The 25,881-nt window shown below is 42.5% G+C and overlaps 1 protein-coding gene across 1 annotated transcript in view; it reads right to left on the bottom strand.

Moving 5' to 3' along the window:
• slc41a2b (solute carrier family 41 member 2b) overlaps positions 1–25,377 on the bottom strand; it is a 38,735-nt gene extending 13,358 nt beyond the window's left edge. Inside the window, exons 1-8 of the mRNA XM_076011357.1 lie at positions 25,167–25,377; positions 23,416–24,051; positions 22,507–22,614; positions 16,371–16,442; positions 14,799–14,943; positions 14,422–14,568; positions 8,059–8,206; positions 6,886–6,965 (exon numbers count right to left, since the gene is read on the bottom strand). Of these exons, the coding sequence (XP_075867472.1) occupies positions 6,886–6,965; positions 8,059–8,206; positions 14,422–14,568; positions 14,799–14,943; positions 16,371–16,442; positions 22,507–22,614; positions 23,416–23,931 (1,216 nt within the window). The 5' untranslated portion in view covers positions 23,932–24,051; positions 25,167–25,377. The remainder of the gene's footprint in view (positions 1–6,885; positions 6,966–8,058; positions 8,207–14,421; positions 14,569–14,798; positions 14,944–16,370; positions 16,443–22,506; positions 22,615–23,415; positions 24,052–25,166) is intronic.
• Positions 25,378–25,881: the final 504 nt, after the last annotated feature.

Raw genomic sequence — 25,881 nt, forward strand, 5'->3', positions numbered from 1 at the left:
TATCTAAAACCTGTGCGAGGATGTCCTGGATGCTTGCAATTGAAAAATAAAATAACTTTTTCACGTATGGTTGAAGTTGGAATCTTTTCAAACACTAGTACGTGGTGACTCACAAAAAAAAGAATGGGACCTCATGCAAACTGCCACTTGTGCAAATGAGATGAAATGTTACATCAACGTGGAGGGGTGAGGAGGCTACAGTGTGTGCTTCCTGATATTAACATACAAAATAAACATGTGTTTTCCCTCGAGTGTTTTCCTTCTGCTTCACGCTTTTAGATTGCATCATCTCTCTGATTCTCCTGCAACAGTCTTGCAACAGCCCCTGAGAAGAGAGTGCACCACCGCCCACTGTGCGCCCTCGGTAACCCACTGCTAATATTTGCAAAATTACAGATGATTAAAATATTTATTAACAAATGTCTTTTCATGTGAAGATTTGGATTTCAAACACACACACACAAAAATATTTAAAGCTCTGTGGGGTGCCATAATTATGTCTGTGATACATTGACACAAGTAAGCCGTGTGTCTCCCTTTACGCCTCACTTAAAGGAAGAGTTCATCATTTTGGCAAATTCATACGATGAGGTGCATTCCCTTTTAATTATCAGTGCTTGTTGTTTTGAGATTCAAGGAGCAGAGACGAGAGCCGCTCAGTGAACCGCATGAAGGTGAAGGTTACACGGACTCCTGAGAAACTCATCAGACACACAATCCAACAACTCCAAGGTGCTCTCGAGGAAAAGTAGGGACCTGCATGGTCACCTTGCAAAGCAATAATAATGTAGAATTAAGTCACATTACGACAAACCTAGCAGCAGACCCAGACAACAAAAATAGACACTGATGATTAAAGGGACTGTGCGTAATGGCAATAGACAAATATGCAAAAAATGCTAAACAATTCCCCTTAAAGGTCCAGTGTGTAATATTTGAAGAGTTGGAGAAGAAACAGTGATATCATGTGGTTACATTTATTTATTTTAGATTGCAGTGCTCTTTCACTCACTCTCCCTCCCTCTCCCGAGTTTGCCAGTGAAGTTAAAGTCCCAGTGATTGTCACATTCCAAAGGATGCGAAATTTAATTAATTAATTTAACCCTAACCCTAGTATATGAAGCTTTTACCAATATAAAATTTGCAAATTGAACCAAATTTTACACATTGGACCTTTAAGGACTAACGATGGAAAACATGCAGTTTTTTCTTTTTTTCAGAGCAGACTCTTCTTTTATATGCACTTGCAGCTGTATTTTTCCAACCAAGATTTTAATTAACATGAAGCAGATGAATGGCGATAAAGAATGTGCCTCACTGTCCGTACAGATGAAATACACAGCCACTTCACATTCACAACTTCCCTTTGGCAAGTCATGAACTATTTTTTTTTCTTTTTTTTGGCCAGCAGACAGGCAATAAAATATAATGTACGTGCTTAGTGGTTTGGCTTCATTCTGTAAAAAAAAAAAAAAAAAAAAGTGCAAGACTGAGAGATGTTTCTCTTTCAATCAATTGTGGAGTGGCTTAAAACCCACACCCCTCTTTGTCTACTTGGCTTGGTGAATGAAGTGGTTGCATGATGAGAATGACACGACAAAGGCCACTGGTCTGTTCCTGTGGACTGTCAAGTGTATTAAATTAGAGTGACGGCCACTTAATTCAATCTGTGGTTCCCGGTCAGCCGGGTGATGGTTTATTGGAGGATTAGCAGAGACGTCACCACACAGTGAGCATTCTGCACCGACGTATCACCTCATCGGGCCGCAATACCGCTGGTCTGATGGATGTCATCAAAAAGAAAAAAAAACTCAACATACATTGATGTGAAACACCGTGAATGTGTGGAAAGACGAAGACTGACGGAAAACAGCAGGTGTGGATATGAAACAAAGGCAAATATATGTTCCATGTTGTGATGTCAGTATCTCTCCTTCTTTCCCTCTTGGTATTTAGTTGTTGTTTGGTCTGCAAACTCCCGCACAGCCTCAATCCTATTAATTATTGTAATTATCATTTTAAAGGCACTATCCTTTAGGAGCAGCTGTCCAAATTTTGTCGTGTACAGCATTGACAATAAAGGTGATTCTAATTCTCAAACCCTACACATTGCCAACCTCACCACCCGTTTGTCCACCTCCTTCTTGCGGACACTGGTTTAATTGAAACAGACCTGCCCATGTAGTGAAAAGCCGAGAGGAAGCTCTTAGAACTTGGACTGAACAAACAATCCCAGACTGCCAGTTGGGCCAAACGCTAACGCTTAAGACTTGCTACCGGTTTCTTTCTTCTACAATTTCACACAATTTCAAAACCCTCAAAACCGTCCAACTATTTTGAAGTTCTTTCAGTGCAATGACCAATTACAAGGCCAACATTGATAAACTACTTCTGTAAGCAATCAGCTACTCTAATTGAATTATATGCTCCACTTGGCTCAAATCTCGTTGTCAAATCACATTTTTTAATTGGATTAATTACGCACCAAGACCGAGCGCTGGTTTTCGGCTATGTGGCTTTTGCTCCTTCCAGACACTCGGGGTGGGTCGGGGGTCGGGGGAGGGTTAAAGGGTGGAGGGTGTTCTTACAAGCTCAGCAGGGGAGCATGGGCAGAGTGAAGCAGGTTTAGGGAGATCTGACTTATTCAGGTCATTGGGTCTGACAAGAGTAATTGGGGACAAGGATGATGAGGAGGTCGGGACTGCAAGCAAGGACATGCCAGCGAACTGCAGGGGGTCTCTGCTCTTCCCAGCTGGGGCAAGTCCGCCCAGGGGGGAGGAGAAGAATGCGGGGGACCCGTCTTACTGCACATCTCATATCTGCTCCGCCAGGTTTATCCTAGCACAGCCACGATTTTAAATGCGATATGAAAAAAACAGCACATATTAAATAAAAATAGACAAACATGTTGGGAGGGGGAGTAAAAGCTTCCTGGTGAAGGTGAGCTGAAAAACAGAAGCAAACAACAGACAAGATGGACAAGGGCAAAAAAAACAAGCAAAGATGAAAGACTGCGAGGAGAGCCAGCATGCAATGATGTTGAAAAACAAGTTGAAAAGGTACACATCAAAGTCTTAATGATGAAAAAAAAGAATTTTAAATCAAAAAATGAGGGCACGTGGAACATGGGACCATCCCTGATGTGAAGGACTTCCATGTAGAAGGAACATCATCAAAGCACCACATCAAAGAAATACAAAGCTGATGGTTTTTGAAAGAAGTTGTATAAACAAAGGACAGATTTTTCAGGAGACATGGATGACCTGCACGAAGCTACTTCCTTGAGTCTGGATAAGGTCACATAAGGTCGAACAAGATACGTGTTGAAATTGTATTTTGGCGCATTCTTAAAGGTTGAGCGTGCAATATTTGGAAATTTTGAAGAAACAGCGACATTAAGTGGTTACATTTTAGATTGCAGCACTCATTCGCTCAACTCTCTCTCTCCCTGAGCTTGCCAGCTTGCCTTCTTCTTCGTTGGTTCATTTGAGGACACCAACGTTCACCCTAAATACCGAACGCACTGTAAGTTCAGCTGGATTGTTTACACCAGGCTTCCTGAGAAATACGGCAGTGCAAGATGGCAGCTAACGTGGAACAAGACCCTTGTTGCTCTGTGTATATTCGTCTATATTGAGAGAGCCATTCTAAGGGTGGGAAAACCAAATGACTTTTATTGTCCTGCGATTATAGACTTTCATTAATGATTTTGTGGGCAGTATATTAAGCCAGATATTACACACTGGACCTTGAAGAGAGAGAATTGAAAGTGTAACACAGAATGAAAAACTACTTGAAAGACGCCCAATATCATAAACAAAATAACACATTTCCGACGTCGCTAAATAAATAAATGAATGAACATAAAAATAAATAAATAAGTAAATGAATACTGGCACTTTGTTCCCCGAGGAGCGGCAGCACGCAGGATACATATCAATGGAAAAAACCATTAGAGTGGAAATGGTTCTCCATCTCGTTAAATGCCTCCCATTAATTCCATTTAAATTAAAAAGCTTATCTCTTTCGCCGTGGAGGTGCCAATGCCATCCTGAAAGATGGATGCGAGGGGCCGATGGGGAGAGGGAGTTGGGGGGAAACAGACGGACTGTGGCAACCGCCGCCGGAGCGAGTCTCATTCGGGCTGATTCCCTGGCGAACATTTTGAGTCTTTATTTAGTCACCTTTATTTATCCTGGGACCGGTGACTGAGCACGTTTGCTTGCTTTCTTCGCCACTTTCTCATTGGCACATGGGAGAAGACAAATGGAGCGTCCACCGTGCCATCCATCTTGTGTAATAAACACTCCCATCCGTACGCCACTTCCAACTGAGGGTCACTGACTGCATCAGTTGCCGAGAGGGTTAAATAAAATTAAAAAAAAGTTCCTTCTCTTCCTAAACTTGAGTGTTAAAACTATAGTGGATGCGGAAAATAAGCACAACAGAGCGTAACAACCAAATTTACCAGGGTTTATTTTTTTATTTTTTTATTTTTTTTAAATGTTGATTAAATGACTCTTTCCTGCTGTTATTTTACTAGTAAAGGCTGAAATTTGGATTGCAAAAAGATTTAATGCTCCCCACAAAATTTATGACGTCTAGTGCATGTGGTTGTTTGTCTTTGCTGACAAACGCTCGAGGCGTCCGACTGTGATTATGCAGCGTCCCGTCTTATGCAAATTCATTCCTCTACCTGCAAAATTATATTGTTATTTACCACAGGTGCGATTTGTCATAAAATCTTGCTTGATAATTATGTATTAGGATCATTTTGAAAATTGCTCACAGTATTTCTACATTCAAATGAGGCTGTTACATCACACACTTTATTAGAACCTTTCGACAAGGTGCCCTAGAGGAGTTTTATGGTCAAAGCTCTAAAACACAAACAGATGCCTCTTAAACCCGTCACGCTGTGGACTGATTGGTTCAATACTGAAAGTCAGCCGTCACCTCCACAAGACTTCTGGAGGAAAGTCAAAAGCAACAAGTCGAGGCGAGCACTGCCATCTGATCGTCAGTCCCACCAGACATCAGTGTTTAGAATAGAAAAGAATATAATGAACTTTATTGATTTCCCTAAGGGGGAAATTCATGTTGTTATGGGGGCAACTTTCACAATGACAACAGAAGATGCCAGGTAGGGAACTTCTGATACACATTTGTAGCACTGACCGGAATGCTCCAATCCGATCAAATATCGAAAAAAAATGTCATCATCTTTTGAAACCAAATTCTTATATACAAGAAAGTGAATTGAAACCACTGATTAATTTGGGATATGAGTCTTAAGATCTAAAGTCGCTGGTGATCGGCTTTCAAATTATAGCGGTCCAAGGACTCAACCTTTTGTTTACGTTAGAGTGACAAACAATGTCACGCCAAAAAAGTCTGAAGTGCGGCTCCACTTCATTAAGGTGGATGAAAATAAGACGTTTGTGTCAAAAATTTAGCTGCATAGTTTTGTGCTGTAATGGCAATGTATGTTTGTTGTTGTTCAAACTGGTTTAAAATAACCTGGTATCAAAAAAAAAAAAAAGTACAGTCCTCGAACCGGTATCGAAACCAAGGTTTCGAATGCTGTAATGCATGTATGCAGTTTGATTAAGGAGGCAAAATGTTGAATAAGAGTAATGATGGCACCCACTGAAGTTTTTTTTTGCTATAGTTTTTTTTTTATATATAAATATATATATATATATATTTATGTAAACAGACTATGGTAGGATTTGGGAATCTCAAAGCTCTTAATAAATGATATGATAGAAGAAGAGGTAGAGAGTGAACAAGACAAAGATTATCATGAGGGCTTCACAGATTTCTGTGCTATTATTTATAGACTCCACTTGTTTGAAAGCTGCTCTAAACATCTATTCCTATGTAACAGGTATAACCTTCCTCACTAAAGACACTTTGCTCCTGGTACATTTGTTGGTAAATTAGGAACCCCAGACTTCCAGACTGTGGGCAAAAGTTGGTCTGGTATTTAGAATACTCTTATCATGCTGATTTATCTTCAAATTTTAAATAGCTAATCAAGGATGAAAGGCTAATAAAGGTGGCTGCCTGCAGAGCCTGGGGAGCTTTGGTGGACATCTATGCGTCTAATGCACAAACACTACCCTGCAAACCCTTTGCTCAGCATGACATTTTGTTCTTAACAAAAGGACCCCGTTTCAGTCGTCTCCAACTACAGAGGATCTGGTGTTTAGCTCGGTTTCCAATTGGCTGGTCGGAGCTAATCCCTCTTGAATGGCTTTTAAAACACTGATCCATAAAGACCAGATGATATTCTTTACTTCACAGTTCTGAGTACTTAATACCTTGTTTGATTGATGGGGCTTAACAACGTCTACAACATGAGCGTCTTTATCGAATACTGTTACCAACTGAATGCAACCGTTGATGTCTCACAACTGTCCCGCTAGCTGTAAATGCATCAAGTACACACACACTCATTCACACGAGTTTCTCCATCTGCTATTTAAAAGAATGTTTTCACTGATACATCCTTGCAGATGTTAAGTAGAAATAGTAGTGAGCGTGATATTTTACTCATACCCTGAGATATGAGTGAAATACTGAGGTAAACACAGCCGTGTCGCGCCGCATCCAAAATGTTTTAAATTGTACCGCATTGGATTGCGGTGATGGACACGAGCGAAGAACATTGGTTATTTACACGTGTTCTAGGTCTGTCGGATAAATCCCAGAGGATTTGGACCGGCTGTCGTGTTAAAACCTTTTGTGGTGCAGCCCCGTGACAAGGCTTGCATTGTGTCCCGGCGCTTTGGGGGCAATTACAAGAATTGAATAGCGACACCTTGAAAGCATTCAGAGCGAAAAGGAGGAGGAGGAGCGGTGCCAAACGCTGTGACTCACCATTGATAACGGGGGTGTACACCACGATGCCGGCCAGATTGGGGTCAGACACCGTTTTGTCCAGGATGAGACCTCCGATGCTGCGGACAGCAACATAATAAAATCATTAACTGGTACAGCTGCGTGTGTGTGTGTGTGTGTGTGTGTGTGTGTGTGTGTGTGTGTGTGTGTGTGTGTCAGATGAGACAAGAGGAAATGAACAAAAAAGGGCAACAGGAAGGTAAAACAAAGACGGAGCATCACTTCTGTGTGACCCATTGAATGCCGTTTTTCATTTGCACCCACTGAAGGGGAGATGGGGTTAAGGAGGACAGAGGCAGGAGAGGACGGGGGTTAAAATGAAATGGAAAAGGATTTTTAAAGGTTGACCGTGTAACATTTTGAGCTTTTTAAGAAGAAACAGTGACATCAAGTGGTTACAATTTAGATTGCAGCGTTCTTTCACTTGAGTCCCTTGAGGGACTCTGTACCCTCCCTCTCTTGAGCTTGCCAGTGAACTACGGTGGCCTGCGCAAACAAAGCTGGATACCTCGTCCACCTTCTTCTTCTTTGTTGCTTTATTTGTGGCCGCCAGCGTTCACCCTAAATACCAAATGCGCTGTCAGGCAGCTGGATTGTCCAAACCAGGCTTCCTTAGAAATATGGTGGTGCAATATCGCATCTAAATAGGAACAAGGCCCTTGATCTATGGATATTCTGATATATAAATGAGAGAAGTTCTAAGGGTAGAAAAATCAAGTGTAAGTATACACTTTTACTAATGTACTTAAGGGCAGTATATTAAGCTTTTACCAATATAAAATTCATAAATCAAACCAGATTTTACACACTGGGAAACACTCTAAACTTGCATCCACAAGCTGCTTTTGCTCGCCTCCTCCACAAACACCTCAGGGATGTACAACCACCTGAACAGAGTGATGACAGGTGAGCTTAAGGAAGAACAACCGGGGATGGAAGGGCAAAAAAAATCAATCCCTTTATGCTGTGTTGCATTCAGCTGAGGCTTGCTGGGCTCAAGGGGACCGAAGGGTGGAAGAGTCCCAGTGCTGCAATTTGTTTAGGGGGATGAGTCATCAGGCAAACCCAGACAGCTGGAGCCGCAGACGCAGAGTAGCTGTTTTTTTGGGGGGGGGTTTTTGGTTGCTGCCCCTTTGAAGACTAAACACACACCTGCTGATGACCATGGCTGTGATGACTGGCTCCCATCCGGAGTAAAGCAGGGTGCGGCTGGCCGGGTGCTTGGAGGAGATGACGATCCACAGTGGGGTGAGACACATGAAGAAGGCGCAAACCAGAGATGACACGTACGGGTAGGAGTCTGGAGGGGGGAAAGTGGGAGATGCATCAGTGCTATTATTGTTGTACCATTATTATTAGTAACTCTTTAGATAGCAGGTTTAAAGTCTTTGACTGCTTTTACTTTGACCGGTTTGGCAGGTCTGTGTTACAGTTTGAGCTTGAGTTTTATTCAATTCACATACTTGAAGGTTAAGTGTGTAATATTTTTTGATTTTGAGAAGAAACCGTGACAAAAAGTGGTTACATTTTATATTGCAGCGCTGTTTGACAGCCCCTCACTCTACTTTGCTTGCCAGTGAACTACGGTGGCCCGCACACACAAACCTGGGTACCTTGTCCACCTTCTTCTTTGTTGGTTTATTTGAAGACAATTCATCCTAAATACAAAACCAGGCTTCCTTAGAAATATGGAAGATGCATGATGGCAGCTAACTGGAAGTAAAACCTTTGATCTTTGATATTCTTGTATATACATGAGAACTGTTCCAAGGCTAGGAAAACCAACTTTTTTATTGTACACTTTTATTAATGTATTTATTAGTGTATTAATCTTTTACCAATCTAAAAATCATAAATCAGGCCAAATTTTCCACTCTGGACCTTAAACAGGGTCATCCAACAGCAGACTGAAAAGCCACAGGCAGAAGTATACGCTTATGTTAAGCCTATGATAGATTAAGCCACCCTTTAGAATTTTATAAGCACAAATGGAATACAAAGACAAAAATTATATTGACAACTGTTTCAGATACATTAAGAAATGATAAAACAAATCAAACCTTTGACAAGTCGTAAACACTGACAGCCCTCAAATACTGCTTTGCAGACAATCCATTTTTACACATTCTTAACTCAATATCAATATTATTCCAAAACACCAAACAAACACATCTCCTTTTAATTTCTTTTTTTGGCCCTTGGTACCTTAACATTTAGATGTCTCTTAAATTATACTTTGTTTCTTAAGAACAGAACAATCTTTGTCAGCCACAATCTTTGACCTCGTTTTGCATTGTTTTATAATATATCAGATCTTTGAATTTCATCACATGTGATTTCATAAACAGTGGGTCGGTATGCGCATAGTAATCAGCCTTGTTCATAAACTCATATGGCTGAACTTTTGAGTTCAATAATAGTGTCGACAGTTGTTATGCATGTCAATCCCCAGACGTCCACACAGTGTGTAAAGTAAGGAAGTATGAGTGAGCAGTAAATAATATGTAAGGCAATAAAGTTTAATACATACAGTATACAAATGACACGCGTGACCTGCTATTAAAAAGCACTGGCATAAAAACCATATTATATTCTTTGTGGCAAAAGGAGCCACTGGTTGAGCATCAATGGCACAAATGAATGAGCAGACTTTTCCGAAGGTTGAAATTTCACTATTAAAAATACTTTTCTTTTCAATCTACGCCAGAAAATAATATTGTGACATATCAGATTTTGTTTATTTCCAATATTAACAGGAAACCATCTGAAATAATCACGATGTCTGTAATTAATTCAAGACAAATTAAAGTTTTACATTTTTTGTTGAATAGCAGAGGAAACAAATTGTAACTATTTTTCTTAGTGTGTTGTTTTTTTTACAGTAACGCCGATGCACAATTTATCCTCCTTGGACTACAGCCTTCAGTGATGGAATATTTTGCCAGTACATACTGACTCACATTCATTTGACATAAAGGGGCAATGGTAGTCTCCCCCCACCCTGCACCCTCCACTCCTTCCTCCTCCCTTGACTGAGGGGTTTTCTCCATTCCTCACTGAAGGTTGCTCCCACAGCTATGTAAATAGACTACAAGAAGGAAAATTCTTAATAAAGAACTTCCAGCAGAATCCGCTGGTCCGAGTGAGAGAGGGGACTGTGCGAGTATGTTTTCGTATCAGATGGAAGTATGTATTTGGAGGAAGTAGAGGGAGGTAGGCTTGTGGGGGTCGTTGCCCTACAACAGGTGCAGGTGTTGATATTTCTGTGGCACGTTTCTATATTTGGATTATTAGCATCGTACGTGCACCCCCCAGAGAAGCCCAATGCCAAGAGATTTGGATTGACACAGTTATGGAAATGTCTCTCAACGCATCTTTGAGGGTAAAGATTGAAAAACTGGTCCAGTTTAACTGGATATGAGACAAAACAAACAGAATTTGTAATTGTTGACCAATTGTCCCAGTTGGTTTTCTTTTGACTGTACAAAGCACTTTGAGACGCCTTTGGTGGTGATTTAGCGTTGTACAAATAAAGATTGATTGATTGATGAAACACATTTTGTCCAATGGAGAAAGTTCCTCAAGCTTCAAGTCTGGTAAACCACCACTGAATAGGCTGACCCAACCATGAGGACCGATAACAGCTGAAAAGAATAAAATCACCAGCTTGATTGCAGCAACACAATTCTCAGCCATAACACACTGGACCTTGACAGTCAGGGAGATACGAAGTGACACTGCCATCCACCACGCCAATATGACCTCCAGCACGGCTGGGCGATTTGTGAGTCCCGATCTCAAAAAGAAAACAAAGAGTTTAGAGCCAATAAACTGGCCTATTTTATTTCACAATAATAATCATAATGATGATGTCGTCACTGACGCAGTCTGGTTTAAACCGAGGCTACACACTTTGTTCCTCTTCAACCACATAACAATTCTGAAGAGCGTTTATTCTCGAGTACCTGCATGGAGTCACACTGATATTCTCGGCAGGAACATCCCCAAGGCACAGAGTCAGAGTCTGGCCAAGGGGCCTCTGCAGGTGCTTTTGCACATTTAAAGGGCTTAAAGAACTTAGGACGCTGTACCTGTCTAGTGTTGCTTATTCATTACAGAACAAATGATTAGATAAATGAAATTCCCCTGTTCTTTGAAGTAGAAAACATCTTGCCCTGCCAGGAAAAAGCAGCAACGCTGCCAGCTGTCTGACTTAGCCGACCTTAGCTAAGGTCATGAAGCTTCCAACTAACAAGAGAGAAACACACACACACAGATATATACAGATATAGATAGATAGATCTACCTACCTATCTATATATATGCATGCATAGATATACATACATATATACACATATACATACAGATATACATATAGTATATATACACACGCACGCACGCACGCACGCACAATAAATATGCGTATGTACATCAGCTCAAAACTTTATAGATACATACGCATACAAAAGCCCAGTAGTGTTTTCGTCCATTAAAGCTTGGGCAACATGTGTTGTTGTTTTTCAATGACTCATTCAGCCTTGAAATATGGTACAGAGTTTTGACACTCAAAGGCCACTGAGAGCAGCACCGACACATTAAAATAAGGGAGCTGAGGCTGTTTGCGTGTCTGATTAAAAGGCCTTTTGGCCTTTTTTGGTCAAACTGACATTTCCCCAGACAGAAAACTCACTGCAGAAGGAATACTATATTTCTGCCCTTGGTCACGAATGTCCTTGCAAAAGACCATTAGGGAGCGCTTTAGAGAGAAACTGCATTGACGATTATAGTTGAATAAAATTTAAGCAGCCTCGTGCGCAATTTCTGGTCACTTTGAGTTCCCAATGAAAGCTATTAGTGCACATATTTTATTTGGGAGCATTAAACTGTTTTCAGGCACAGCCCCTCGAGCAGTTTGTCCCTGTGTAATGGTGCAGTGACTGATAAATACTGCACTACTTTGGGGAGAATGTCTTACTATTGAAGGGCAGTATTTCATTTTTAGAAGACTTGCCCTGCAACACTCGTCATGGGGATGAAGCCTGTGTTTTGTGACTCGGACGCATCTCAACCCAACACAAGCAATGTCTTACAATGCAGATTCCCCCAATAAAATGAAGATTTTCCTTTTATGGGTTCAAACTGAACAAAAAGTTAACAAATGAGAACTTACCAAGGTCACCGCTGAACTTGTATTTTAAAGTGTTAAATCAGTAGTAGAGTCAACCTGCAGAATGGCCACTGTATTCAGTATGCACTACAACCAATGCACTTGCATTACTTGCTATTGTTATCTGCTGCTTCCGCCGGTGGTAAAGGACTCTCATGAGCCAACTGTGAATGTCAAAATCTACTTTTATGGTCAGTCCTGCTCCATAGTGATATGTAAAACATGTCATGTTGTTGTGCTCTGTGAATGTGACACCGACTCTTCATGAAAAACGTATCTCATGCGATTACGCAGTCGTGGAAAAAGGTTTTCGGACACCCTTAAAAGATGTTCTCAATCACAATTATTGTCTGGTCTGGACTTTTTATTCCTGCCTCTACCCAGATGTTGGAAGCATTAGAGGTCATAAACGATTATCTCCACACATAACGGCGTGATCCAAATTTGGTTTGCTGGAGTTTTCGGTGGCAGCAGTTTTCAATTTAGCAGGAAGTACTCGGCGCGGCTTGGCTGAAGAATAGCAGTACCAGTGTATTAGGTAAGTGGCAAAAAGGGGAAACTCCACAAAAAGGGGAAGGGGGGGGGGGATGAAAAAGGTGTTAAATAGATTTAGCTCGGGGGCATTCAACTGTTTCTCTCACAGTGCTAAGTATGTATGTCCGACAGATGCAGCTGACGGAGTAAGTTAGCGCCACACCCTCATATAGACAAGAGGAGAACGGCTCCCCGTCTCCGCTGTGTTCACCGATACAAGGTGGTGCAGGACGAGTCTGAGGTGCGGGATGAATTAAACATGAGGAGTGAGAGGCGGGAGAATAAGGAACAGCCTGCTCAGCTACCACAGGCAGCGAGTGGACGGACTTAGCGAGGCAAGGGAGCCCTCTAGTGGTAGACCAATAAAAAAAAGGTTTTTAACCATAAAACCTTGGGAGGTGACATATTTTGTCATTTCATTTGATCATTTGATCATAAAAAAGCAAATATGTTTCCAGAAAATAAATCCAGGGCAGGCGATAATCAGACAATATTCTGGTACTGTAAAAGCCTGAACTTAACTTTATATATATATATATATATATATACATATATAGATTACTATACCATCTATTACAATACTATTTTTTTTTGCGGTGTTGCTAATTTTGTGTCACCTGAGAAGCTCTACCTCAAGGTTCTCCCACCACAGAGGGACTGCCAAGATCTCCCACACTTATTTGGCACGACTTCACTTTTGTCGGCCAACTCTGCTGTTGACAAAATGAAGTTGTGAGCTGAACCGGCTGGCCGTTCGCCCGCAGCATACGACGGCGGCCTAACAAATTGGATCGCGTACAACTGTTGCCGGTAAATCTTCATTCATGGAACAGAACGTCGCATTTTAACGTTGCTCAGTGTTAAAATAAACCCCTCTGTGAAGATCAGTAAGGCTTCTTTGAAAATGCAGTCGGACCAACTGGCATAGACCGAATAGAATACAACCCGACTCTTGCTTTTGTTACATGAGGCTGCTTGAAAGCGTTCTTGATTGGCAGAAAAACACAAACAAAAAAAAACAAGCTCAATGTTTACATTTCATTTCCGGCGCCGTAGACGAGACGAGCACAGCGGCGACAAACCAACCAATAACGCGCAGCGGGGGAACAAACACGGTGCTAAACGGAACATCACAGCCTTTGGCCAGCCAGTCTGCTCAGATTGCAGCGTATCGCCTTATGCATTATGCATGTATGATTCAATTATTTAGCGTATTTTGTTTGACCCAAAGGTCCTGAATGACAAACCCGGTACAAACGGCTGATGTGCTGGGGAAATGATCAAGCCATGTTCAATTACAGCAGAGTAGAGAGGAGTTTAGAATGTTTTTTTTAGGGATTTGCCTAAATTAATTGGTTTTGATTTTCACTCACTCACAACAATGGGTTGAAATGGACATTTTTTTGATGTGTGATTGACCTATGATGTCTTGCAGTGTGAATGCCGAGATTTCCTGTCTGCACGGCTCATTTACCGCCAAGTACAAACGAAGAAGCCTTGACCTTGAAAGAGCATTTCATGGACGTGACGTTTCTCAATTTCAGGTTTGCCTTTGTGAACGAATAAAAGAAAAAGAAAGAAAGAAAGAAAGAATGAGCTCCACTTGCATCTGGTGCAGACGATTACGTGTGAACGCAACCTTATTCTCTCTTCCAAATGATGTTCTTTACACTTTTTCATTGCAGGAGGAAACCTTTTGGGAAGCCCTCTCTAAAACAGCCACTGTAGCTCAATACAAATTAGGTTTCACGCTACAAACGCGGAAATGCCGAGTAGTAAAAGTCGCAGGTATGGCGGTGCTGCTGTGAACCCACCTAGGCACTTGTAGAGGCCCTGGCTGATCCAGGCCAGGATCGCCAGCGTGATGAGGTCACCGAAGCTGGCGGCGATGGGCGTGGCTACGTTGTCCGGGTTGACGCCCGTCTTCTTGGAGCCCACAATCACACCAACCATGATGATACCTGCGGCGGAGGGAGTCCCCGGTTAAACGCTGGCCGCTCGGCAGCGAGAAAACATCTTGCCCTTGTTTGTTTGGTGCATATATATATTCACTTGAATATTTCTTGTAATTACCATAGAGATTTTTTGCTATTGTTTTTAGTGCTATAACAGCATAGTTTCCCTATTTGGGATCAGTAAAGTACATCTATTCTATCCAAAACAGGCAGTCTGATATGGTCCGGTCTCCTACCCTGCAGCAGGGAGGCGATGAAGGCCGTGGCCACGCTGCTGGAGCACAGCAGCACGGCGTGGCTCATCTGGAACTTCCCCTCCGGAATCCAACCCAGAACTACAGCGGCTACGGCGGCCAGGAAGCCCACCACGGTGGCCTGGACCTGGAGGGGGTGGAGGTTTAGTCAGTACGAGACAAAGTATGAAAGCTTGCTATAACACGGAGATACCGGTGATGATTAACTCAGCCTGCTGTACTCGGTCTTTGCGAACACAGAGATCAATAGATCAGTCTGAGCTGAACGCCCACCGGGTTTAAGCCAGTTCCTGCTTATTCAAGAATACTGCAAATCAAGGGCGTTGGAAGGAGATTACAGCAGAAAGCTGGCAGGTCCAGAACTGGTTTGCACAGACCTTTCACATACATTTCTCTGCTCTACTTTCTTGCAAATAGAGGGTTGGACACATTCATAGTTACAGTTTAGGAGTGCGATAATTCTCTCTGTACCATCAGTGGCCAACACTTTATCAACAGCGTGTGACGGTTGTGCATCACATCAGTTCCTAAAATGACTACGACTCGCCTTAACATCTGTTTTATGATGGCAACACGCCTTTCAGTGAAGATTCCTTTCTGACTCAGCTCACTGCAACTTCCTACCTCCATTAGTCCCTCTGCTGCCTTCATAGAACAGTGTCTATGTGCACAACTCACCATCACCCTGATATAATGCTCAGTATTAAGCCTGTGGAACAACCATGGAAAATTCATGCTGTATTATCAAGTCCTAAACCTTTTTTTTGGCAGAAAAATGATCCCTAAAACGTCCTTCCCATTATCTTCAATCAACTAGGGATGCTAACAATTGATCAATTATCCATTAATTGTCGATGAACACTTTTATTGATTCAATTAAATTTGTCACTATTAATTGAATGTTAGAGAAAGATGAAAATGATTTTATATTTTATCCCATGATCTGCTTAAATATGCTTTTATATCTCATGATATGCTTATAAATTATATACTTATAAATGCTGCAAATAAAATGCAAAAGCCACAGCTTTGGAGCCGACATTCCACAGAGGAACAAAGCAGACCGGATGGGAGGACAGTCTGGTCCAGAGGGAGTCAAGGAACACCTTGACTACACTCGGCTTGGGAGGTCAATTGTACCAAGTCTTCTTCATAATGACGGAAAGAGGAACGTGGGAGAAGAAGATGGTGCAGCAAAACAGGATACAGCTGGTACCTGTTTTTGCCAGGCTCAGCTCTACAGCAGAAACCACATTTTTTGATGGATTTTAGTTTTTCAACAACCCAACCAGATTAAACCTCCGTATTCCTGACTGAACACTACAATTAGAAGACACAATACAAGTTGTGTCTATATGGAAGTTAAAATGAAAAAAGGCTAAACTAAACCACCACTGAAAACACCACTAAAAATTAAATAATACATTCTATATTATGAGGTCAAGTACTGCACTCAAGTACAATGTTGTGTTTGTGCGTCTGAAGTGTTTTTGTGCTTTGAGTATTTAAATAACGTTGGATGCATTTTTAGGAGGTGTGTGCGTGTGTGTGCACCTGTTTTAGCGCCAGGTTGCCTATAATGAGATTCCACTTCTCTATGGGAGAATCCATCTTTCCCACGTTCACCTGTGGAGGAAATGGGGGAGAATGAACAAAAGGCCAAAAAAAAGTAGCATTCAACTTAACTCATTCAATTTGCAAAGATTTGGAGAAAAAAAAATCAGTAAAAAAAAAAAAAGGCAGGGCCACGATCTTCCAACACAGACACAAGTGTGTGTGCTTAATAAGAATAAATAACTCAAATAACTCAACACAGGAGTTGTTATCTGTTTGTGAAAACATCAGGGGCTGCTTCCCACAGCTGTGCCTTTCAGCACACATTGTCTGAAAAGCGGAGCACGCAAAAGAGGTGAAAGACGTGAAGGACGGACTTCAGGAATTCTTGGGGGCTTAGCAACACACTATCGTGGGGTAACGGTGCAAAAATGTTACCGCGATATACAGCAACATCTCAAATAATTTGAATCTCGTGAAAAAGTTCCAATATTTTTTGTCAGTTGTTTCAGAAAGTGCAACTATTATTTTATATAGATTTATTACACGTCGAGTGAAATATTTCAAGCTTTAATTTCTACTATTTTTGATGATTATGGCTTAAAGATAATAAAAACCTAAAATTCAGTTTGGCAGAAAATTTGTATCTCACATAAACACACAAAGAAACAATAAAAAAAAAAAAGGGGGATGTTTTCAGCAAAAATGGCCGGATTCTGAGAAACTATGTTCAGTTCCATGCTCCCAATACTTGACTGGGCCTCCTTTTGCACTTTGTTTCACTTGCTGAAATGACTTACAAAAAAATATCAAATTTTCTCCACAATATTCTGATTGTTTGAGATGTACCTTTATGCAAGCGTGGAAGTTCATTGTGTGACTTCAAACACAAAACCCAAGAATCTGGGTCATGAAAACAGCTCATCTTTCAGCACATCACCATCATCGTCATATCTGGGTCATTCTGAGGCCACTGGTGCCTCAAGGTTTGGAAACATTACAATAGGATGATTTGCCTTCATTGGCGGCCTCAAGGTGCATTTTCCTTTAAATAAAATAAAAAAAAATAAAAAAGTGTTTGGTAACGGTTATTTGGTATTTGTTAGCCAATGGAAATGCAAGACCTATATTTTTTTTCAAATCTTTGTTACGTGTTGTGGATTAGAACTGGTCCTTCGTGTGCTTAAAGGCTTGAAACACACCATGTGGTTAGAATGTACTCGACAATTGTTTCATTTGTTTAATTCCTGCACTTTAGTCGGTTCAGTCCAACAGCCCCGCAGGCAGACTGAGCACAATCCTCCCATTACGCTTCATTAACTCGCCTGCTTTGAACAAATGGAGGTTTTAGGGAGCAAATTAAAAAGTGAGAAGTTCCCAATAAATCTTAATTAAAATGAGATGGAAGTGTAAAAGTTTTTTTCAGGGGAAAAAGTGAGTGTGCCCTTTCAAAACAATAAAAAATAAATAAAGCTGAGACGTGTCCTGCTTGAAGTCCTATCATGCCTCGCCACCTGGCAGCCATCAGGTCCATTCTCACATCTTTAATACACATGCTGAATGGTTGGTTTTTATTGCTTCCTTCACCTAGTTTCCAACACCTGTTCAGCCTGCGGATCTTCTCATCCTTTATTCTGTTTGTCCTCATTTGTTTACTCTGTGTTAAACACCTGGTGGAGCCAGAGAGGGACAAAATGCATGCGGTTTGCAGTTGCTTCAGTTGAAAGAAACTCAGGCCATGAAGCTTAAGAGCTAGAAAGGTGTCTGAAACATGACAGCTTAAGTGTGTAATGTTTGGAGATTTTACAGAAGAAACAGCGACATTAAGGGGTTACATTTTAGACTGCAGCGCTCATAAGCTCACCCTCCCACTCCCTCTCCCAAGCTTGCCTGCAAACTACGGTTGCCTGTGCACACACACCTGGAGACATTGTCAACCTTTTCTTTGTTGGTTTATTTGAGGATGCCAGTGTTCAGCCAGAATATGAAACTGGATTGTCCACGCCAGGCTTCCTTAGGAAGCTGGTGGTGCAAGAAGGCAGCTAACTAGGAGCAAACCTTTGATCTTTGGATATTCTTATATGTAAATAAGAACCGTTCTACGGATAGGAAAACCAAATTACTTTTATTGTGCTGCAATTATACACTTTTATTCATGTATTGATGGGCAGTATATCACGTTTTTACCAATACTTAAATAGTAAATCAAGCCAAATATTACATACTGGAACTTTAACTGCTGTCAAATAAAGCAACAACACTTGACTGGGTAGTGAGACAACAGTCAGGTTTCAGTGTCGTCATTTCACTAAGGATCCCTTGCAACTCCACTGAGCTTTTCTTGACTTCTTGCGTCAACAGATGCCCTTTGTTATCCTAAAGACCGCACCCCCTTCACTTGCAGCATTATGGCTTTTGCAACAAAAGGGTGTGCTGGAGGGTTGGTCCCTTGTAAATATTTACAGCTGACTCTAAAGCTTTCCAGTCAGAAAGAAACAGTCGTACGTCATACGTACTGTATGCTTGGAAACATTTGTGTCAGAGATAAGATGAGACACGTTGTGGTCTTTATCTTTGAGAGACGAGACCCCCGAGGGTCCATCTGATACCACTGAGGTGTTTCAGCAACCACTAACTACCCTGGTAGCCAGTTCATATGGGTGTAAATAGTCACAGGTGGTCAGTTAGGATACAAACTCCATCGTGAAAATTGTAAATAAAACAAGACTTTAGCAAACAGACAATAGAATTCTGACTTCACGCCAGAGTTCCACCTTGAAAACCTTGCATCTCCATCACTTTAGCCCGGCCTGCATGCTGCTAGTGTGTTAGCTTAATCACCCAACAGCTGAAACAACGTGGAACATCAGGTCATGGGTACGATGACAAGGATTAAGGGGCAAATTCAGAATTTGGGACATTTCCAAGTTAGCCAGAGTCCTATTTATCCCTAAAGAACCCTTTCAAAAAAATTGCATCCAGTCCTCCTAGTTTAGCAGAGTTTGCCAGTGCAATGGCTAATGGTTTCTGCTAGCCTGCCAATAAAAACAAGCATAGCCACTCCAAACTATACATGAGGAATGCAAGTGTAACCGGTCTTGCTGCACACTGCTTCGCCTTCAACCTCCGCGCTGCGACCTCGCACAAGAGTGATGACAGAACGCTTCAGAACTGCTTCAATTGGCGTATATTTTCTCTCTCCTCAGAGCTTGCGAAGTGAAGAAAAACACAGCAAAACACCGCGAAACCCCGGGGAAGTGACGTTGCTACGGTCATAGGTCATGAAAATGTATTAAACCAAATAAATAAAACAATAATTTAAAAAAACTGCTGCAAAAATAAAAAAAAATACAACAAATAGAACTATTGGCTAAATAAAGACAAACAGATTTTGGGTGAAATCTAAACAGTAACTGACCACACCTGTTACACAAGGCATTGCTTTACGAGGAGATAGCAGCAACATAATTATACTTCCTGTCATTAGTAGGCTACGGTGGTGGTGGGCTGATTTTGCCTTGACAACCGGCTCCTTAATTTGCCTGCTGCTGTCATTGCAGCAGAAGAGTAGAGTGCACGGAAGTGAAATTTCAGCACTGCTGAGAAACTTGTTCCTAAAATGCACTGCAATGCAAGGGTAGTTTTATTACCAATATTCTATCAAAGCAGGCATTTATATATAGATACACTGCCATTAAAATGTATGTGCCCTGGGTGTACTGCGTGGAGCGGGTAAGATTATTGTTATTGGCAGGCTAACAGAAACCACTGACCTGCGCTAGCTGGTCTAGCTACACATATAAATCCAATACATTATTATTACTATTAATTATTATTATTATTTATTACTATTATAGTAGGACCAGATGAAATGTGTTGAAAAGGTCTCTTCTGATAAATAGCACCCCAGCTAACTTGGAAATGAGCTCTCATGTCCAGAATTCTACCCTTTAACTGTCGTGTAGTTTACCAGTATCAAGCATGAGGCCAAGGTAAAGCATTGTGCCCCCACCTACTGACTGCATGTGTCTAATTAGTCTAATGGGCCTTGCTTGTCTGCGTCATCCAATCAAAGACTTTATTTAATTCAAAGCATTTTCTATCGTCTCTTTTCCCCGATGATTATCAGCATGGCTCAATTGTAATAACTTCCAAAAGTAGAACATTGATGGCAACAGTTTACTGAAGCAACTTAAAATAAACAAAAATAAAACAGTTCAAAGGAAGCCTGGTGTGGACAATCCAGCTGCCTGGTTGCACAGGCCACTGTAGTTCACTGGCAAGCTCAGGAGAGGGAGGGAGAGTGAAAGATTGACGTCTTGATGTTGCCGTTTCCTCTTCAAAATATCCAAATATTACAAACTTAACCATGAACTCTCAGAAAAGAAATGGATATGTCCATCAGTTACTCTGAGACTCCTCCGAAGTCTGCAGGGACGCTGCCGAACTCGAGCACCCAAAGACAAACAGTTTATCGGGACACCGCTGAGGAGCAACGTCAGCTGGTCGGTGTTGACACAGCGCTGCAAAAACGGAGCCTGCGCACAGGGGGCAGGAGGTGCGCGAAGGTGGGAGGGAACACAAAGTACACAAAGCAGGGGATTCTGCTCTGTCTGTCACTTGCCAGAGTTCTGACGAGTGGAAATAAAAAGGCAGAGCAACGCGCATGACTTTGTCAAAAGCCTCCTCTCTCTTCTTTGCCTTTGTCCTGCTCCTGCTCTGAGAATTCTCAAGTGAGGAAACAAATCTGTATTCAGAGTGATGGCTTCCCACCCTCCTCCCCGCCCCCCCCCCTCCCCCCAGTGGCAGCAGGCCCATCTTCCATCTCCTGCAGAAAAGGCCTGCGCGCGACTTGCACAGCGTCAGCAAATTCCTCCCCTTTGCTCCTAATCCGCAAAAAAGCTCTCGCAAATCAACGCCGGTCCATTCGCACTTCTCCAAACTAATCATAACAGGAGATTAAAAAGTTCCGTGCTCGGGTTGACGTCTCCTCCGTTCCACCTGATGGAGCCAAAGGGGCCGCGCAGCGGTAATTGCAAACTCCCAACGACTTGAGTGCGACGAGGGAAATAACCCAACACTGGAAACTGAGGAAACTGAAGCCAGAGAGGAGCTGGAGCTTAGTTAGAGCAGCGTTTCTCAACTGGTGGGTCGCCACCCAAAAGAAGGTTGCGGAGCCGTTTTGATTTTATCGTGGCTTCGTGGGCAGTTTCCCCCTTTTTGTCTGTTATAGAGAAAACGTTGGGCATTGATTTTGCAGGATACACAATTCAATTCAATTGTTTCAATCATTTATTGAGTAGCGCTTTTTATTGTTATTTTTGTGGAATGGATTTTGGTGGCGATGTGGGTCCTCCTGAGACTCCACCAGTTGGGAGCTGCTGTCTTATTAGCCTGAGGAGGTGACGCACCGCCGCCGCAAGAAAAAAACACCAGGCCGCCACAGACCAACAATATCCACCCAAGTGGCAATTACAACATGTTTTTCCAAAGCAAGAAGCTCGTCATCCTATACTGGACAGAAAAAAAAAGAAAAAGAAAAAAGCCAAAAGTCACTGGGCTTGTCTAGCTCAGCTCTACTGGAAGGCATAAACACACAAACATTAGCGGAGTCGCTGGGAACTTCTGCTTGACTGAAGAACAAAAATCACGGTCGCAGAGAGAAGAGTGGGCGTGGCTTCGTGTCTTAAAAATAGCTGCCTGTTGTTTTCTGAAACTACACAATGATGAACACATTACAGGATGTCCGACCACAACCTTGCCGCTCAACAGGCTTTCTTGCGAACATTTTGGGAAAGGGGAACAACAAAAACAAACAAAAAAAACAAACAAATAACTTTCGATTGAGTGCCGGCATGTCGTATAGCAGCGTTGGAAAATGTCCTCGCTTTGTTGTATGTGATATATATTGTGCGTCTTTGTTTTTTGTTTTGTTGTTTGTCATAAATATTGTGGGCGTTTTTCTGGTTTTAGTTTAGTGTTCTGTTCTCTCCTTGGGTTGGAAATGTTTGTTGTTGTAAAGAACTGAAAATGAAAATAAAATCTCATAAAAAGACCCTCGCTGGGTCAGTCTGACTTGACACAAACGTGTGTGCGTGCGTCCACGCATGTGTGTGTGTGTGTGTTTGTTCCTCACCGCCGTCGACAGCCTGGAGGCGAGCGTCATCTCCAGGTTCCCCTTGAGGCCGAGCAGCGCAGGAACCAGGATGAAGATCTCAGTAATGTATTGGAACGCTCCCCAGTGCTGAGAGTGACACACACACACACACACACACACACACACACACACACACACACACACACACACACACACACACACACACACACACACACACACACACACACACACACACAGTGATACATTGGCTGGCTATAAACAGAGGGCTAACTACCCTGTTTTCTGGAGATCTACAGGTAAAAATAAAGATCTAAGAAATATTCTGTGACATGGGAACGTTTAATTCAAATTCAGCATTGCAAATGCATCACACCTGCAGAGCCGAACAACAGTGGGCGGACTTGTTTAGTCGAAAGAATAAAGAAACTTAATGTTCCTTGATTATCTTTTTTTTTTTCTTGAAACAAGAAAAACAAGTTTCTGATCCTCAAATCTCCTAAAATGATTCCACAAAACACCCTCGAGGCCAACTTGGATCGTCAATCAGCTCGGGAGATTCTGTCCCCCCCAGAGGGAAAAACAAAGCAAACTACATCAACACTTTATGGCCAGATGAAGAAGAGAGAGTCAACAGAGGTCTTTGCTAGAGCAGTGTTTTTCAACCACTCGTGCAGTGAGGAACGTCAAGGAGAACGCGCGCGCGCACACACACACAAACGCACGCACGCACGCACGCGCGCACGCACGCGCGTCACACGTCATCCTGCTCTAGTTGCCAGTGAAATTGTAACTAAAACGTCTAAAATCACCTCTTTATGACCAGACAGACGCCACACTGTCATGTTAGCTCATCAGCCTCAGCTGCGACCTTCACTCCCACTCTGTCCCCCTCTTCCACTGGCGGTGGCAGCAGCGTTCCAAACGTACCTGCACGACGTCCAGCACCATTCCCGCCGACACGGTGCCGAAGCCTGCGAGCAGGAAGGGCACCAGGATCTGCAGGGCCATGGCCAGCGGCGACTCCTTGGGCATGTTGTGGCCGTCCGTCATGGAGCCTCGCTCCTCGTCGCCCTCGTCCTCGTCCTCGCCATCCTCACCCTCGCCGTCGCCCGACGGCCTCCTCTCGGCCAGCATGGGCTCCGTCTCCGAGTAGCCCCCGTCCCCGCAGTCGGACAGGGTCACCGAGGAGCGGGAGGCCCGATCCAGGTGCCGGTAGCCGTTCTGGTGGTGCGGCGGTGACTCCGCCGCCTCCGGTTTAGCGGCCAGGTCCACCATGGCCAGACGCTCCTCCTGCAGCTTGGAGTAGCCGGTGGGCACCATGGTGTGGAAGAGGGAGGCCAGCCAGCCGGACGAGACGGGCTTCAGGGAGAGGGCGTTCATGGGCGCCGCCAGGCTAGAGCCCAGGTAGTCGCCCAGAGCTCCTCCCAGACCCTGGATGCTCATGTTGGGGTCGCTGCCGCCGCCGCTGCCCACACTGTCTCATCTCCCGGCGCGACGCAAAATGGTTTACAGCGGCTCAGGAGCCGCAAACATCTTAGAAGCTGGCTGTATGGATCCTTTAGCCTGGAGGAGGGCAAAGAGCAGCAGAGGACAGTCAACACAGGTGTTTCCTAGAGTGACAGCCCAGAGCAACGGCTAGGAGACTTGAGGGAGGGAATGTATATCTCTATATATCTAACTATTGAAATCTATATCAATCTATCTAGAAAAAAAACTTTCAATTTTCAATATTTCAACACCAAACATCACTAGATTAATACAAATTGTAGAAGTTGGTAAAACTGTCTCAACATGTGGTACCAACCCAACACATGAAATAAGCCAAATTCCTGTGCAATTGAACTCACAAGTGCAATGACTGTCTCCATCTGTTATTTATTTGTGCACTGCACTTTTTTGTTTATTTTAATTTACTTGTCTTGTTGTATCTCATTGTGTTTAAACGTTCTTAAAAAAAAAAAAAAAAACTAAAAAAAACCTAAAAAAAACCCAGCACGAGTAGCACCTGGAATTTTGTTGTGTGCTTCTTTAGTTGCTACGAAACTAAGTAAATAAAACATCTGTTGACATGTCAAACCCAAATAAATCGAATCACCGCTTTCTGAGCAGACGCCGCGCAGCCATGCAAGCTCATCACCCTCCGCTGGTAGCACGGACAGCTCTGCTAGCATAAGTCCCAACACAAGTTTCGTGCGAGGAATATTGCGAGTTCGACCGTGGTAGCGAAGCAAAAGAGACAATGTGTCGTCACGTTTCGATATTCAATTCGATTATTAACGATAGTGAAAGGAAATGACGGCCAAGTCGCGGAATCAACATCATCACCCTTAAAAAAAAAAAAAAATAGATTGCAAATTAAGCGACTCCCTAAAGTTGCAATTCGTTACACGTCGTCAACACCACAGGAACGGCTTTGCCACATAGAACATTGTTAATTCAATTGAACATTTTAATGTATTTGGCATAACACGACTACTACTGAATATGTGTTTGTTGGCTAACGTTGCGCTACGTTTGCTAGCGGTGGAAAATAAAACAGTGCGAAGACACGGACGACCGCACTTTCTTACACTTTAACCAGGATAAATTCGTGGCCTGTGTTAACAAGGAACAGAAACGGAACCGGAATGGTCCATTTTTCTAGTTGCTCTATATTATTTCTTTTTTTAACAAGTTACCTTTCTGCCACGGAGACATCTCAATACGGAGGAGAGGTGGTGTCCGACTCCTGCTTCTTGACAGCCAACCAGCAGGAGAGCCGCGTCACATCAACAACTGCGCACCAAAGCTCGTCTATGTCGGTAGGGAGGATCGCTCCGTTTGTTTAAGGCAGTGCCGAGCGCGCCGCACACGTTCAGCTGCTGTCGTAATACTATCGTGATTATTATCTGGAAAAGTACGCAAGCGGATTGCTGCCACACTAGAAAAAAACAGGGCTCAGTATCACGTAAAAACGTGAAAGTTCCACGTTTTTACGTGAAGTTCTTACATGCCACGTCACGCATAAACTGTCACGTAATAAAGTGGACGATTCACGAAATAACTTGACACTGAGCGCTGTTTTCCTAGTGTGGCAGCAATGCGCGTCCGTAATAAACGATATATATATATATATATATATATATATATATATATATATATATATATATATATAAATATATATATATATATTTTCCTTTCAATTTTATTTATTCCCCCCCCCAATATTTAAATGTCACATAAAACGTGACCGATTAACAAAATAACGTGACACTGAGCAGTTCTGGAATAATATTGCGTCACTTTGTCCTGTAAGCCTGTTAAATCTTCTTAACCCACTCGTTGTAAATCGATCAGATTGAGAATTTAATGGCCATGTTTCAGTTTAAAAAATGCATATATCAGGGTTTTATA

The sequence above is a fragment of the Nelusetta ayraudi genome, unplaced genomic scaffold, assembly GCF_046127955.1.
Source record: "Nelusetta ayraudi isolate G7.1 ecotype Tasmania unplaced genomic scaffold, CSIRO-AGI_Nayr_v1 ptg000135l, whole genome shotgun sequence".
NCBI lineage: Eukaryota > Metazoa > Chordata > Actinopteri > Tetraodontiformes > Monacanthidae > Nelusetta > Nelusetta ayraudi.